This window comes from Ptychodera flava, chromosome 6 (assembly GCF_041260155.1).
Source record: "Ptychodera flava strain L36383 chromosome 6, AS_Pfla_20210202, whole genome shotgun sequence".
In the NCBI taxonomy this organism is placed as follows: Eukaryota; Metazoa; Hemichordata; class Enteropneusta; family Ptychoderidae; genus Ptychodera; species Ptychodera flava.
The window spans coordinates 27,172,433-27,190,840 of record NC_091933.1 but is presented as its reverse complement, the minus strand read 5'-3'; the positions used below and the strand labels follow the sequence as shown (position 1 = coordinate 27,190,840).

The following is an 18,408-nucleotide window of genomic DNA, read 5'->3' as shown; positions in this document are numbered from 1 at the left end:
CGATCTTCCTCCTGACAAAGATGCAATGCTCACCTCCACAAAGTTGACATGACGTTCGAATGGAGCTGGCATGTCCAACGGGTGCTTATCAAGTGTTTCAGAGAGAACACTGGTCGCAAGGAGCAAGTCAGTTGGATACGAAAAGCTATCACGATTCGTGAAATTGTGAACTGTTTCCACTATGTTGATGGCATCATCTACCTGTGTAATGTTTTTCACCTGCAACAAAAACAAAGCGTATGCTACTAGCTGAGCAAACAAAGACGTGGGCCAATAGAGACGATTGTGAAAAAATGGAAAATCACATTTGAATGAGTGTATTACACCGTTCTATGCTATATAAAATTTTCCTTCGTTTTTCTGTCAAAGTTACCTGACAGTTTGTTGCACGAATGTTGAGAATTACATGCACACTTCACATTCGAGAAAGGCACATGCGTGTATCAAAGGAGGTCGTTGGACTCAAAGTCACTTACATTCTCCATTAGGTCCAGGAACACTACTGATATGCAATCCATCATGTCAGGTTCGCTCCATGAACCATTGGGGTGGCAAAGTCGACGCATATGTCCTGGTCGCGTGCGTATATTGGAAAATGATAAGTGTGAAGGCAATATATTGACCAAAGCGTATAGTTGCTGTGGTATGCCAAAGTCACCAAATCAACAGATGAGAGTGTTGATCTTGAGCAATCTGCGATGAATTTATGAATTGTTTGCCAGGCCAACAAAAGTTTATTTCATGACATAAGGTATATAGACGATTTATGAGTAAAGCAATAGATTCATGGGCACTTACGATGGTAGTCTGCTTGTGTCAATTAACACTTTCATAATTAATAAGGGACGTTTAAACATCACTACCATCCCTCACCCACAATCAACATCGTCAATTACTATAGACGGCATTCCTTATATGTTGGGTTGATGACCTTTGACATAAAACATGAAGTGTCACTTTTTTGGTCGAAATATATTACTTTCACACTTATTTCCGTCGACAACGACGGAGGTGGCGATAGCGGTTATATTAGTGTGATGATAATGATGATAAAACCAAGAGAAGCAACACAATTTGAGATATTCCACAAATGATATGAACGATTACGGAGATGGCAGTTGAACTGTAAGTTTGTTAATCAAAGTGGGGGTGGTAGCTAGAGAGTATTATGATAATTACATGGAATGTGCTGAGACCATAACGCATATAAAAATCCAACTTATAACTTATAACTTATAACTTCGTCATCTATAAGTTTATAGTTGCCCTGTGATTTTTAAGACAACATATTAATGATTCATCTAACTCGCTTAACTTCAACCAATCAGAATGAGATCGTCTCTGGGAAACTTGCACACGCGATTTGAAAGGGATCATACAAATCTGAAAATAGCCTTACACGCACTGGAGCAAAGAGGAAAGTGAGCAAAAAAGACAAGAACATCGGTCCAAAATGTTACGATGTAAATTAGCCATATAAGTATACACCCTAGGACCTAAGTGTTGCATTAGGAAGTTACGTGATAAGTGGTATAATTGGAGGTGATGTTTCACAAAAAGTTACAATTTAAATGTACTCAAATTTTGCCAAGATGTGAAAGAATTAGCGCTCCAACTTACAGACGAAGTTACACACGAAAGTCGAGGGCTATGAGATTAGCGGTAAGGGAGAAGATTGTATCAGAATATTGACCCTAAAACTTTCAAATATACGCATTCTATCATTTAAACAAATGTCCCTTACGAGAAAATGAAAGATTCACTATCACATGAACAAATCTGCATAAGGTTTTACCCTAAGAACCTACATGCCAAACTTTAACCCCCTCAGCTAAAATCGGACAACAAAATTGCTTACAAAATTCCACATGTCATAAAAAATTTGAACAAATCAGACATAGGCAATTATTTGAGGTCTATTTACCAATTATATTTTTGTGACCAGACATACAAACACAAAAAGCAAATGGACCCGATTAAGGCAATGGATAAATTGCTAAAGCTATCCGATAGATTTAATACCTATGGCATTGGCTGGACAAGGCATCCATTCAGGCAAACAGTTGGCTACGGTTTCTGGCCAGACGATCGTACTATTTCCAATTTGAATTTCTTCTCGCATGCATCGCCGTCCCTCATTTCCTAAAACACAGAAAGATTTAAGAATAACAATTCGTGAATAAAGAGATTTGAAATGATAGAATCGTGACAACCATAGAACAGTTTCCAGTTCTGACATAAAGTTAACGTTTTATCCCGCTCTTTTGAAACTCTCCGTGTATTTCCGTTCAGCGACAACGTGGATTAACCGAACTCCACATATCTGCTTGGCTATCTCGCTTCGCTGAAAGTCTTGTTTTTGTCCTAAATATCCTATCAACAGCTGTGACTTTGTCAACGATTCTGTGATTATGGGGAAATAATGATACATAAGAACGTACTCACTCGAAGATTGTTGACAGCGTCTTGGCTGTTCTTCTTGCCGGCGTTGACACTTATAGTCCCTACTTTCTTCAGAAACTACGAAACCTTCCATGCACACGCATTCGTAGCTGCCAATCGTGTTCTTGCAGAGTTTATGCTCGATGAGCGTGTTGCATAGCCCGCTAAATTCCACGCATTCATCAATATCTGTAACACATATTCAACAAAACAACGCGATACACGTGGCACTTGAACAAGATGCAGTACCTTTGTAACATAGCCATGCACAACAGCGGTCACTCTGATGCACCTGTCACACGATTTACTGGTTATCATTAGTTTCACTACCCTTATACCTAGTGTAGTGTAGGCTATCAGTTGTCTAGATATTGCCTTGGACACTCAAAGTTTTACAATACTTTTCTGGCCTGTTCCTTTCGTGGGGTACTGACTCATTTTTAAGCTCGTGGAGTAAATTAAGTTTTCACCGCATTGTTTTGTGGACTTCTGAAATTTGTTATTCCCACCTATGACAGTTAACTCGTGTTATAATGGGGGTTATTTTGAGTTTGAATATAAATAAATATGGAGAATTGTTTCTCTATATATACTTAATGCGTGTAATGAAAAATCGTGTTCAAATTGACGGCACCATAAAACTGCTGTGCAAAGGTATTTGCACCCAAAATGATTGCCGTATCATTGAGAATGAAGGCAAAAGCACATCTGCACGTTGTGCTGGCAGATTTTTGCTCAATTGACAAAGAGTGTTCAACCTGCCAGGGAAGATATACGTCATGCAATTTTGTTTCTATTCAGGAAACAGATTTTAGCGCTGTTTCTAAATACAGCTGTTGCCTCAGAAGGCTGTGACTGGTCCCAATTTTCGTCCCCGATGGCTGATGTGAACGGAGAGTTTCCTCATGGCAAATTAATCAGTTTCAGAAGAAGACTCGTTGACTTTTTTCTTTTTCTGAAACATTATAAATCAACTTCTTCTGAAAACAAAGACAACTTAAAGACATAGTGTGACTTGTAAGTGCCGTTTTTTCATATCACCCTTAAAGCTTGTTAATTAAAGATCACTTACATATGACATGATGCAGTGGTGATTTTGTGCATAAAAACTATACCAGAAACAGTTGTAAAAGACTCCGTCTCATATAAATTGAGTTGTTTATCAAGAAAAGCTTACCTTGACACGTTGGAATTGGATAATCCCACTCGCCATCGTTACATCTAACGTTACTATGCCCTAGTAAGCGATACCCTGAGGCACACTGAAAGTTTAGGACAACCCCGTCTCCATATATTCTTTGTACAAGGCTTGAAAAAGCGACTCTGCAGCTTCCTGAATTAAATGAAATGTTAATTTTTATTGTTTTAATTTTAATTAATTATATTATTTGCAAAATAATGGACTATGAAAGATAAAAAGAAGTAATAAAATGCCTGTGTATTCACAGGGGACTCAGTTGTTGTTGTTGTTGTTTGTATTGTTGTTTTTGTTTATTATACATAGTTGTTCACCAATAATATTCAACGAACACAACTATTGTGTTGTTGTCCTTTCAAACGTAATTTAGATCACGTGATAAGAAACACAAGAAGTACGCTATCATTATTTGACCCGATGTAACTCTCCAAACGTACACTCTCTTCATATACTTTTATACCAGTTGCAATCACTTATGTGCTCTGCGTCCAATAATTGGAAAATTTTCTTGATTTCCACACGTATCAAAGACAAAAATACCGCGTCTAAATTGCTACCACAGTCAGAGTTTTTAAGCATGCTGGCGGACTTTTGCTTAGTTTATGGTAGTGCTGGAAATAAAGTCAATGTCATAAAGATTCTAATTGCATCCTGGGATAATGTACCTGTATCATCTTCGGCGGTACTCCTTGTAGTTGGAATGGTTGTCGTCATGCTCCCTGTAGTGGAAGTGGCTGTCGTCATACTCCCTGTAGTGGAAGTGGCTGTAATGAAAGTAGTAGAAATAGTAGTAGTAGTAGTAGTAGTAGTAGTAGTAGTAGTAGTAGTAGTAGTAGTAGTAGTAGTAGTAGTAGTAGTAGTAGTTTTCACAGGACATTTATTCAAGTGATATCCCTATTTACATAAGTTGCTAGAAAATGTACAATGTATATACATAATTACAGGAAACAAAATGAAAATAAATACCAGGAGTTCTTGAAACCGTAATAATCACGATAGAGTGCTGCGGGGATGTGGATGATGGAAACGAGCAAAAAATGTTGAAATTCAATACATTAGCAAAAGTGAGAACGGGAACAAACCATGTCTCGTAACAAATAGTGAAATGCTAATGTCTGTTTGTAAGAAATGAAAATCAGGAAAATCCAACGTGAAAAGCACTGAATTAAAACTTAAAACGAAGTTGATCATTGTCAATTTCACAAACTGCATTGTTAACTGTCCAAATACTATGAAATGCTGGTAAGTTTTTACTCAATCGGTAGTGTTCATAGTCCTGTAAAATCCTTGCACGGAGGCGAGTCTTGAAAATTTCCAATGGGTCGACATTAGACAGACCTCGCATATTGTTGCGACGTGCGACGTGAATTGACATCTTGGCCGTTGCGGTTATGTAATTAAGTAGGTGCACTGCTGATTTGTTTAAGAATAAACGGCATTTAACAGGTGGGTTAATAACATACCAAGATATGTGAATTGTTTCATCCGTGATAAGGGACCGTTCAGTTTTTACGGCCGGGGGGGGGGGGGGCCGGCAAAATCTTGTTGCCGGTGTTCAAAAAAATGATGACCCCCCCCTGCATTTTTCGCGAAAAAATGATGACCCCCCTTTATCAGACGAAAAAATTTGATGACCCCCCCCCCCAACTGAAAAATAACCAAAACCCATATGTCAAATTTACCCGCACGGTTTGGATTTGAACTCTGGTACGCGGGCACTTTATTCGTGTAGCAGAGATGCCAGTGTACAAACTTCTCAGCCACATCCATGCAAACGTCTGTTAATTAGGACGACTGTAAGGCAATTTTAAACTTCATTTCCATAGACAACTTATGTCCATGGACATTGTATAAAGTAAACTTTATTGGAGTGGTTCGCCAAAGGCAGCCCTCCGGTTAAGAGGGTCATTGGCCATTACGTAAAGTCAACTTTATTCTAGTGGGCAACCAAAGGTGGCCCACTGGTAAAAAGAGGGTCGATCATGGCCATTGCATGAAGTAAACTTTACTGAACAGGGCCGCTGAAGGCGTCCGGCCGTTAAGATGGTCATGGGGTATTACAATAAAGTCAATTTATTGTAGTGGGCCGCCACAGGCGGCCCGCCGGTAAAGAGGGTCGATCATGGCCATTGCATGAAGTAAACCTAATTGGAGTGGGCCGCAAAAGGCGTCTGCCCGCTAAGAGGGTCATGGGTAATACATAAAGTATATTTATTGTATTGGGCCGCCGAAGGCGGCCCGCCGGTAAAGAGGGTCAATCATGGCCATGGCATAAAGTGGACTTTATTGTAGGTATTATGTTTTTGAAAATGTGGTGACCCCCCCTTTCCTACCAGTGAAAAAGTGATGACCCCCCCTTCTTGGATTCCAAAATTATGATGACCCCCCCTGGATTTTGCCGGCCCCCCAGCCGTAAAAACTGAACGGTCCCTAAGCAACCGTGATGATATTCTAGCGATGAAAGCGAGAAGCTCCTGAATTTGGACACACTCGATGAAAACATGCATGAGAGAATCCTTGTCATCACAAAGAGGACAGTTGAGATTTGGACGTAGACCAATCTTGAATGGAAATGATCCAGTGGGATATGAACCATGTATGATGCGCCATTGCAGATCACCTTCTTTTTTTGTGATAGGCCAACTGTAGCAGGCAACGAAATTAGGTGTTATAGTTTCAGGGAGACTGAGAATATCTCTCCATACTGTATCAAGTTTGTCTGGGAGTATAGATATGTGCTGGGCTACGATAAGGAACTTGTAGAGAGATCCCCTTTTAATTTTGTATAACGGTAGTTCAAGGTCACTTGAATGTCGTAACTTAAAATAGTAATTATTGTCAACGTCTTCATTCCGGTTATGATTATTAAAGTGGTTGTCTATAACAGTCTTCAGTTTAAGAGGAACAGCCTGGAAAATGTATTTTAGCGAGAGAGTAAGTATTCGTTGAGAACGGATCATGACGCGATTGACGAGGTCTGCCGATCCAAACCAGCGCTTTTCCATTACATGATAAATGTCACCAATAGTGGTTATTCCAGCATCTACGAAGGCGGGGATCTTAAATGGTGTTTTATGAATAGGGTGGCAAATCAATGAATTTTGAAATAAAGGGTCACTTAAAATGTCCGATATACTCATTGAAGTCTCAAGGCGAACTTTATCAATAAAATTCCAACATTGAAGTGTTTCACGATGAAAATCGGGGACATTTGAACTGTTCAATTCAACATCTGTCGTTACTAGAAGTTGTTTTCGATATTGGAAGCGACCAACTCTTGAAAAGTATAAATCAGTGAAAGCAAAGACAGGATAGTTATGACTGTGATAGAGATATCGTTGTATACAACCAAGTCGAAGTGCTTTAAGACGAGTGTGAATATGAATGAATCCTTGCCCGCCGTCACTGAGGGGAAGATACAACGTTTCTGCAGGAATCCAATGCCTACCTTGCCAAAAGAAACGGAGGAATAATGATTGTAAATACGAGAGGGTGTCTTTGGTGGGAACAGTACAGGCAAGTCTATGCAGAAGTTTGGAAGCAACCAGTTGGTTAACTACTAAATTCCGTCCTCTGTATGACATAGCGGAAGCGAAATTTGACCAGTACTTTAACTTGTCTTCTACTGTATTCACTAATTCAATCCAATTTTTGCGACAATATTGCGTGCAGTTACCAAGATGAACACCAAGAATTTTCAGTCCCGTTGAAATCCATTTTATGTCTAGAGGGTTATCAGTTCGATTTCTCCATCGACCGACCCATAAACCTTGCGATTTTTCCAAGTTAATTTTGGCATTCGACGCTTTCTCATACTTACTTACGCATGACTTAAGCTTCCTGAAGTCTTCATTTCTTGTAATCAAAACTTCAATATCATCAGCATAGGCAGACAGGTTGGTCGTTTTAGCAGGTGAAACAGGTATAGTCAAACCAGAAATACCGCTTGCATTACGAATTTTATCTAATAGTGGTTCCAGAGCGATAACATATAGCTGACCGGAAAGAGAACATCCTTGTCTGATACCCCTTTTTATTTGTAGTGGGGCGGTAAGCGAATTATTTATCCTTATCATTGATTGAATGTCCGTATACAGAGTTCTGATGTAATCAATGAAACGAGGGCCAAATCCGAATGATTGTAGTGTTCGTAGTAGATAATCATGGCTTACTCGGTCGAAGGCCTTTTCTTGATCGAGAGCAAGGATCGCAAGCGGAGTATTAGTGTCATTGGCGTAGAAAATACTGTCCCGTAATAGGTGTATATTATCAAAGATTTGTCGCTGTGGTACACTGCAGGTTTGGTCTTCATGGATGATTGTAGAAATCACAGAACGCAGACGGATTGATAAAGCCTTGGTAAGAATTTTGTAGTCCGTGCATAACAAACTTATAGGTCTCCAATTTTTCACCAGTGTATTATCACCCGTTTTAGGGTGTAGACTAATTACAGCGCGTCTACAGCTTAGTGGAAGTGTACGATTTCGAAGACATTCGATGAAAACAGCATGCAAATCTTTACCAATCAGTGACCAGAACGTTTGGAAAGTCCATCAATTCCAGGTGAGCGATTGGTAGATAACTGCTTAACAGCGTTAGTCAATTCTTCATATGTAACTTCACTATCAAGGTGATTTCTGTCTGTATCACTCAGCTGCGTTAAATTATTCAAGACTGAATCCTGTGAATTATTGTCAACTGGATCGGGTGTGTATAAGTCTTGATAAAAACTGAAGATGAGATCACGAATTTCAACAGGGTCTTCTGTGAGTGTAGAATCTTCACGTTTGAGGTGTACAATGGGTTTGTCTTACCTCGTTCCTGTTATAGACTGTAGAAAAATTGACTTGGAATGTCACTCTCTTCCAGTAATTGGTGACGGGCTCGAACAGCTGCGCCCCTCAATTCACTATTAACAAGTTTTGTTAATGAAGTTTTCTTCGCATTGTATTCATCAATTAGGCCATTGTCCTGATGCATTTTCTCTTCTAGGTGTTGGATCTCTTTCTCAAGTTGTGTTTTATTCCGTCTGTGTTGGTCTTTTCTGGCTGAACAGTATTGCTGTGTGAGCAATTTTATTTTCCATTTACCTAGTTCCCACCAACTCACCAAATCGTCGTAGTTGTTCTGTTGAAGTCTCCAGTTGACCCAAAAATGCGTTATTATTTGTTTATAATGTTCTTCTTTTAGAATTTCATTATTTAGGCACCATACTGGATTTCGCCGAGGAATTTGTTTCTGTGAAAACGTAAGCCTCACTAGACAGTGATCGGAGAAAGTCTTCGATGAGTTGTGGATACAAACGGAGGTGATACGTGATTTCATCCATTTATTAATGTAGATTCTGTCAAGGCGGGCGAATTTATTGTTTCTTTGCCACGTATAGTTACGAGAGTCACCGTGATAATGTCGCCAACTGTCAATTAACCTGTGTCTGGAAATGATTTTACATAAAGAACGGACCGGTCGTTGATCGGATTCCGAGCATTCTCTTCTATCAAGGTGTTCGTTGAGGGTGCAATTGAAGTCTCCACCAAGCATAATGACGTCATCACTTATGTGATTTAGTAAATTGTCCAAGTGTTGAAAACATTGCAAACGTTCGTTGGCGTTGGTGTGAGCATAAACATTAAATATATGAACTGGATGATCATCAATTTTCACTTGAGCATATAATAAATGTCCGGGTAAAGGTTGTAATGTTTTAATGATTTCAACTCTTGAACGAGGCCGAAATAAAATTGCTACGCCTGCACTGTTCGTTGTACTGTGTGACAGGATACATTTCCCGCGCCAAATAATGGGCCAGAGTTTTTCATCACTAGGAATACTATGAGTTTCCTGAAGGAGATATATGTCCGCTTGAATCGACTTTTTCAAGAAGTCAAACATTTGGAATCTCTTCATAGAGTCTCGGCAACCACGAGTATTAAATGTCACACACGACAAGAAAACCATAAGAAAGATAATAGAGTTCTTTAACATTATGAATGTGAAGATGAAGGTTTATTAGTTGTCGACGATCTCCCAGTGGTTCTAATATGCACTTTTATCTTATTAACGAGATGCGAGCCTTTTTTGATGTATTCATTGGATATGACATTCTATGTTTCAGCAGTATTTTCATGAATTCGTGTAAATTAGGGTGGAAGTCCAAACACTCTTGTATAAACTTACGTGAGTGTTTCGTTTCTCTAAGAATTCCTCAATTGAAGCTGGAGATAGTTCATTGTAGGACGGTGTTTCAGAAATGCCCGATATTACTGATTCGTTGTCATCAGCTTGCTCATAATCATCATCATCGTCTACTTTGTCATCTTCAGTAGACTGAGTAGAGTCTGTGATTTGCGATGATGGCATCGGTGAAAAAGAAATGCTGCCTGAAATGTCATCATCAACAGGTGTGTCAGAAAAAGCCCGAAAGAGGAAGTGACGGCCTTGGAAGAAGTGATGATAGTGGAGACGATTGAGAACATGACAAAGTGGGTGAAGGCGGGAAGGGTGGAGTAGGGGTTAATACCCTATCTCCATCGATATTATTCATGTCGACTTCCGTAGTGTAATCGTTGCCAGTTTCTTCTCTGTGATTTACATCGATTTCATCAGTTTCAGATATTTCTTTATTTGACTCTGATTTCTTGTTCCCAGGATCAACAAAACCTATTGTAACTTCTTTCGTTGCGGTGGTGTTGTTTTCGTTGTTTCCAGATACATTGGTGTTGTTGTTGTCTCGTGAATGTTCATTATCAGTTATAACTTTTGTCGCATCTTCATCAGGTTGATCGTTACATGTACCGGTTGCATTTATTTGATCAGAGTTCGGGTTGCTGTTAGGTTCGGTTGGACAGGTGTCATCGGCGGTGTTATTAGTATCAATTGGCATTTCATTATCTCTTTCATTATCAGATTGTTGGGTGTTAATGTTCGATGTATTGTTAGCATCCTCATTTGCATTTGATGATTCAGGTCTTGGTTGAACACAGTTTCGTTGAATATGACCTTTCTAGTGGCATCTAAAACATCTGATTTCATCGGTTGATAAAAAAACTCTGTAAATTTTACCTTCATATTCTACTGACGTGGGTCCATAGAGTTCACCACGAAGATCGTTGTCAAGTAAAACATAAGCCTGTCTTCTAAACGATTTGACATGTTTCAGTGTCTCCGTTTTACAGCCTAAGGGGATGGTCTTTACATTACTAACGATTTTGCCGAAACGTGACAGTTCATTTTCTAGCACATCATCTGGTAAGAAAGGCGGGACACCAGAAACTACAACTTTCGTCGCTGGTTTGATGACTGGTTCAACATGAACTGTGTAACCGCTCACCTGCAATCCACCAACACACACGGTTTCCACCCAAGTAACCGAGTTGAAATACACAATAACCGATCCAAAAACTCGTGAAGCCGCAATGATGTTACTGGGTCCCGTTATTGCTGCAATTGCTCGGAGGTAGTCTTCGATTGTAGTGCCATCGATGGATTCACATCTAATACCTTGTTTCCTAGTGAGACCGGCAACAGTTTGTGTTGTAACACACCTCATCCGTAGTTTGTATTCTAATTCGCCAGTTGATAGTCACGTGGGATGCATTCTTTTTGTGCTGATCCACGTAAACGACGTCATCAGGCATCATTTGTTGGAACTGTTGCCTGCCGGGCATCAGTTCCGAAAAATGATGCCCGCTGACGTCAAAAACGACATTGACGCATGCGCGGACCGGAATGTAAACAAAGATGTCGTCTGCGGCCGATGGAAACGATAGTCGAGAATTTTTTTGGTTTATCCTACTTTCTGAAGAAGAATTGAATGCTTTGGTTTCCAATAAGGCCCGGCAACAAGGACTCGAAACGGACGAAAACTATAATCAAAGGTGCATTGAACGTTTTGCAGAAGCAATGCGATCCTGTTAGGAAAAACGTTTTCTTACTGAACCACTCAAACATATTACATCATAGGCTTACATGAGACAAGTTTTGTGTATAGTACGTTCTTCTGCATGGCTACGGATGAGATGTGTTACAAAACACATATTGACTGGCCATGAGGGCAACAGCACACGTCTTTAACCCCTCGGGCCTGTGAGTCACCCCCAAAAACAGACTGTTTCCCTCGGCCTACGGCCTCGGGAAACAGTCTGTTTTTGGGGGTGACTCACAGTCCCTCGGGGTACAGACGTATGCTGTTGCCCTCATGGCCAGTCAATATGTGTATAATGTTCCCGCCCGGGGTGTTCCCGCCAGGGAAGGCGGCGCCATCTTGGGTGAAGGAGCTACCGAAGGCTCCGTGAATGAGAATCCAGAGAAATCTGACGGAAACGTTGTCAAAAATCAACAAACAGTAGAAATGGGTTGTCACTGACAGTTATAAAGTCAAAAACAGTCAAGATTGGAATCAGATGCTAAACCGTATACTCCAAAAACAGAAAAACTGCGGAGCTCAGAACTACGACGTCTACACATGCGTAGTAGTAGTAGTAGTAGTAGTAGTAGTAGTAGTAGTAGTAGTAGTAATGATAATAATAATAATTATTGTTATTATTATAACTATTATTATAATTACATAAAATGCTTGCTATCGTCTTATATAGAAATACAAGAAATCGCTCCAATATGCAAAATTTTAAAGCTTAAATATGTACACATAAGACATGCAAATTTTATAACCACACTCTTGCTGAATAGATAATGAAGCTTGCTATTTACTGAGTAATTTCTTGAAAGCACGATCTGCATTTAGTTGAAATCGGTCGAATTTAACGACTATATTCCAGCAGCACTTATTTACATAAAGTGACTCACGTTTTATACACTGTGGTCGCTCTCCGGACCAAAGACCATTAATACACTGTCTACTGCCATTGCCATGTATCTCATATTCGTCATTGCATACGTACTCGAAATATTTACCGTCTTCGCGATACTCGCACGTGTACTCGCCATGTTCAATGCTGGGATCATCGTGACAGGCATCTTTGAAACAAATATGAGAAATGACGGAGGTATTGCAATCATTGGAACTTCGTGGTCGACCAACAAACCGAGAGAAATTCGACATGAGGCCAGTATTCAATAACATATGGCTTTAATGTGACGTTGTTTAATTTTGGCTGGTTCATAAAGTCGCATATCTCATCTGAGGAGTCAAAAATAGTACGATCGGGTGTATCCTGCCCTACGCATGTCACAACTGGTCCTTTAAATTGAAAATGACAGGCCAATTTCTAAAACTGTATAATAGAGTTATTACAATCTTTGGCACCTAATGTTAACCAATGGACAAATGTGCACTTACGAAATGAGGAAATCGAGATTTTGCTAATATTGAAACATAGATGGCTTTGTGTCCACGAAGAATTGACTGGTTCATAAACCAGGGTGTCAGAGGTAAAATATAACGTTTGGGTATATTATACCCTAAGCATATCACTGTTAAGTCTAGTATTTTTATGAAGTTGGCCTAAAATTAAATGTCTCCTGTTTAATCTAGGCATGACCTGATATGTTGCTTTTTTCGACTGTTACGAAAATGATTGGACCCCCTAGAAGACACTTAGCTACACTGAAAGTCATCACACTTGTATTCATAGCACAACTTACACATATTGCCTTCCCTTTCATATCGCCACATTGTCCACCTTCAACAACAAACTATTGCTCATTGCTCGGAAATTATAAATAATGTAATTTTGTATTTAGACGTTTCCATGTCTGTAAGTTCAGGCTAGAAATCATATTTCATTTTGTTTCGGAAAGTCTCACACCATGGCCTAGGTTTACATTACATTGAACATGTTGACGCTTATTTCGAATCGTGTATTCCGGCATGTTCAATATCATGGAATAAATTTGTGGTTGGTGCGCTGGAGTCATAGAAAAACAAATTGTACAGAAAAACGATGAAGCAGCTCAGATAACAACTGTTTTGATAGTATGAAAAGCGTAGAAATAATATACTAGTCGTCGCTTTTTCCAGGCCACGTAGGTGAGTGTAGTATGTGCAGTTATACTTATCAATTAAGAATCCCGAAGATATTGTGTCTGGTATGTGAGGTGATAAATATGAAACTACCTCTCTGCTAATTCTGAGTTCTGCTATCTTTCTGGTTTTGCAGTGAATTGCTCAGAAGCGGGCCGATAAATTTGTGTCACAGCAAGATTTTGGAATAAAATCACCAAACGGCATAGTTCAACATGTAATTTACGTATGTGGTAATCGTCATTTATTTTTGAGCGCATCTTTTATGTTATTTTTCGACGGAAAAAGTACTCCGAATCGCCCGGTTTACAGTGTATTCAAAAGTTAACGGACGAGGCTCAGTTGACGATGTCTATGCAAATGAGGGCTTGGCTGTTTGACTGTTCAGTTGTGAACAAGATCGAATGAAACCCTAATATCATAGGCATTTTAATCCCCCTAATTCTTTCGACTATGTGCATTGTGATTCTGCAAATAATAACACAAGCCTTTGACACAAAAAGTGTCAATTTTCTTCCGCTGCCGAATGAAATTTACAATACCCCCTCAAGTGTTGACAAAATCAAATGTATTTTCTGTCGTTTACCTCCACAATCCTGCCGCGATGTTCTAAAACGCGACATTAAACGTTTACATGAGACTCACTCACCTCTCGTTTGGCAAATGGCGCCAACGTTTCTCTTGTTGTCTGGTACACAGTTTAGTGATTTTATAGCTCCATCTGATGCCCTGTTTGTAAACACAGACATTTACAGTGTGTATTAAAGAGATGCCAATACGCATGCGTAATATAGAAGTATAATGTAGATTACTCAATGCAAAAATGCGGAATGTTTTAACCAAGGGTGTTATACCATAGACCCTCGGGTCTATGGTTATATACAAAATTACTTCAAGTGCAAATTAATTGTGTCTTCAAGTTTCATGAATTTCTGTTATCAAATATTTAATATTTGTGAAAGATATGAGAGCTCATGTTCCGAATTCGAATACTCTATTTACGTCCGATAGACGAAGTATAGTTACATTAACTTCATGATAACTCCATTAAAACGTAAGCTTATTTACTGTACACCAAAGAAGTTGGATACTGCAGATACTCAATGTCTTACAAAACAAAAAATACAAGTATTCACCGACTGTAAGTGTTCGAAGTATTGCTATGCAAAATTCAGCCCATATTGATGATTCGTATGGTATTCATCCATGCCAATGCAGATATCCATTCGGTCAATCACATTTATAAATATGAGTGTTACCCTATGTTTTTACAAGTGGTTGCCAGAAAAAAGTAAAACTTTTCTTTTGTCCCTTACCCTTATTTACTGAAAAAAGGTCGATATATATGTTACAAAGACTCGCCTTATTATCATACATGGAAGACGCGCAGATACATTCATCCCTACAAACGTATAAGTACAGGAATCACGAGATTGTTTTGTTCCTTCACGCTTGTCATTGGTTGCACCGATCCAAAATCCTGGAGATAAATGGATACACATCATTCCAATACCAACAATGGCAAAACAAGAGATATGACTGCTATTTAGCAAAATTTATAATTATTATGAACTTTCCTGAAATCCATATATTAACCAAAAACACGATTGGAACTAATTTGGCATAATTGAATTTTCATATTTTTCAAATTTCTCAAAAATGTTAGGTGCCCTAAAGTTGAATGCCGCAATATTACAAATTACATCACCATCCAATTCTCCCAAATTAGTTCCAATCGTGTTCCACTCTTTCCATTTTTAGGTCCAAAAGTGGTCATTCCGGTAGAAATTCAAGTCAAGTTGGGTTTTATGAAAGTTGACAAAGGTACTAATTCCAACATTCCCTTTGTGTATTATGTGATTTCATAAACATTTAAGATGATAGTTGTGCGTAGACTGAACATCATTTACAATTATTTTACTGTGTCAGTTCAGTGTTACCTCCTATGGGTGATACAAATGCGTTTTCGTTAACTCTCCAAGTCGAACGTTTGATAAGGCTATAAGCAGATGCAATCATGCAAATGTATTTATATATATATATATATATATATATATATATATATATATATATATATATATATATATATATATATATACAGAAAAATACAAATAAAATGATACGCAGAGGAGAATAATATGATAAAAATACTTAATAATTGCCATCGTTACAAGGAAATTTCTTACTCGTTAATATTGTGTTATAACGTTTGTATTCCATCACCAATGCTGACACGTAATCATAGATATCCTTGTTGTGGATCTCAGCTAGTATTTCACCACGCTCCTCGCATTTCGATACAGCCTCGAATGACGTTACAGGCAACTCGAGTAGGCTATATTCGGCTGATACTATCAATTTAAGCAAAGATAAAATACTCCGATCGTTTCAGGCGACATGTCAAGACACGCTGTCAGTAAATAGAATGTGTTAGTACAAGCTCTGCATTTTGCAATGGTAAGATGCCATTTAACAAAGCAGACAACTTAAAAGTACGATAATAAAAGCTATGTCAACAATCATTTATCATAAAATTACCGTCTGGTAAAAAAAGAACGACGTGTTCTTGTGTAAAACGATTTATAGAGTTATATTCCGAGTTATATTAAAGCGAGAAAGTTACACATTACCTCGATCCGAATCGCACAATTTGCAAACACATTTCCCTAAATTCAACACGCAGGGCAATTCCTACCTTTCCGCTTGGCTACAACGAAAGATGCACCTCGACTCACATATCCGTTTTTCTACCTGACAGATATGTTCGTAAATATAAACTCAGGTCGCATTCGTAATTCAGTCATGATAATTATGTTTTTCAATAGAAACAAAAGAGGATTCATCGCCTTTCATGGATCAGGCTTTTGTTATGTGATTCGTGAGTCTGGCCACCGGCGGACGACATGAAATGTTTTTAGATTTGTTTTGCCTTATCCATTCAAAAAAAAAATAATGCCCTCTTGTACGACAAAACTAATGCAATCAGATTCCCACTTTACTACAATTTTTTTCCCGATTGCATTCAAAGATGTGTTTTCCATACTTCTCAAAGTTGCTCTGGACTCTATTGGGAAGAAACAATCACTTTCAAATGTAGGGTCATCAGAAAAATACATGTGACAACAATATGTCTACCTGTTGTAAAAAAATGTTAATTTGTTTTTGTGAACTTGCGTACTACCTAGCCATGCCCAACTAACAATCAATAAATCACATTCACGTGTCGCAATCATTGCATTGTTGATAACTGAGTCTCATAGGCAGAGAAAGGAGTGATCTCTCAAAATGAAACACGATACCACATCGATAGGATGGCGTATCAACAGGCCTATCTTACCTTTAAAACACTTTGGAACTCGATCATCAAGCCATGTGCCTTTAGAACACTCCCATGAATTGGGACCAACCATCTTGTAGCCCTCGTCGCATTGAAATGTTAGGACACCACCATCGGCATTGTCACCATTCACAGTTCCATTGGGGAAAACCTTATTACTTGGCCACAAACAATTGTCATCTGCCGGGAAAAAAACCATTAAAATCAGACAGCAGTAACAACATCAAATGTAACACTTTTACTCAGTAATGGGGGAGAATATAGCGAAGCATCTTTTCTAATAACTTTAAATCAATTCTAAGGCAATGTGTTTCTGCCACTTGGTTTTTTTTGCCCCGAGAATCCAAAAAACTGCAGAAGTAAATATGTTCATGTGACCCATATTGTAACGAATACCCTACACTACCTATCATACCAAACCACAAAATCATCTGGGAAGCGAGTTGTTCTACAGTCCACATTTCAGATATTTCCTATTTAAGATCGATAACCTGCAACTTTTGATGTCCATTATATTTTGTTCTATCTGTAATTGCGGATTCATTCCTAAATAATTGTAGAAATGCCTGTTCTTCAACTTACATTCACAGCCTGCATAAATTATGTACAATATCCAATAAGTTGACAATTGAACTTTAGATCCTCTGGCAACAATGACGTTGCATACCTTACACAGGGCATCGCGTTTTTGGTTGCAATTCTCGGTATTGTAAGACGCTTTTCGCGGAAAACTAAGGAGTTGTACTTGTTCTCTTAATAAAAAATAATGAAAATATTATCAAATGTTACGACGTGCGTCCCCATAAGGGAAACTGGGATGCGGGATTTTTGTCGTTCAGCTCTATTTCGCGTTCTTGTTCTTTCTTAATATAGGCGCGTGAACAGAATACGTCTCATTGATAAAGAATTAATTTGCAGTGTTACTTTGTATTGAAGAACGTGAAGTTCAGGTAAAATTACCTTGAAATTCAATCGTCGACAGTCCACACAAACGTTATGTTGATCAGAGGATGACATAGTATATGGCAATGTTTATGGTGGGTTCATAGACCCTCCAAAAACGTTTTTGGAGGATCTATGGTTTGTTAGGAATTATGTTTCAACTCACCACACAGTGACTCTTCTAGGTCTTCAACAACTATCCCATCTATATCGTCAGGTCCAAACCAAGCCCACGATACAACATCTCCGTAGACACCGTTGGCTAAGCAAAGCTTAAACATTTCCTGTCAGAGTCGATATTGTAAATTTTAAAATGCCAAAGTCTGTAGCCTTAACATATGCATCGGTAGAACAGAAGAAAGACTGAACGCCTCATTACCTTAGTAATACTTTGGCTAGTGATTAAGCTTGATATGTAGACTTTACTGCTGTTTTTGACGTGTTTTATTTCCGTTAAGGTAGTATGCCCTTCGAAAGTGAAAGACTTGAACTTTTGCTCAAATTTTC

General features: G+C 38.7%; 1 protein-coding gene across 1 annotated transcript in view; it reads right to left on the bottom strand.

The window, feature by feature from the left end:
• The window catches only part of LOC139134416 (uncharacterized), a 36,099-nt gene that overhangs the window by 12,523 nt on the left and 5,168 nt on the right, over positions 1-18,408 (bottom strand). The window contains exons 6-17 of the mRNA XM_070701278.1: positions 18,068-18,185; positions 16,960-17,139; positions 15,809-15,973; positions 14,985-15,102; positions 14,272-14,351; positions 12,446-12,616; positions 4,306-4,404; positions 3,620-3,775; positions 2,446-2,631; positions 2,023-2,142; positions 477-571; positions 34-219 (exon numbers count right to left, since the gene is read on the bottom strand). Coding sequence (XP_070557379.1) covers positions 34-219; positions 477-571; positions 2,023-2,142; positions 2,446-2,631; positions 3,620-3,775; positions 4,306-4,404; positions 12,446-12,616; positions 14,272-14,351; positions 14,985-15,102; positions 15,809-15,973; positions 16,960-17,139; positions 18,068-18,185 — 1,674 coding nt within the window. The remainder of the gene's footprint in view (positions 1-33; positions 220-476; positions 572-2,022; positions 2,143-2,445; positions 2,632-3,619; positions 3,776-4,305; positions 4,405-12,445; positions 12,617-14,271; positions 14,352-14,984; positions 15,103-15,808; positions 15,974-16,959; positions 17,140-18,067; positions 18,186-18,408) is intronic.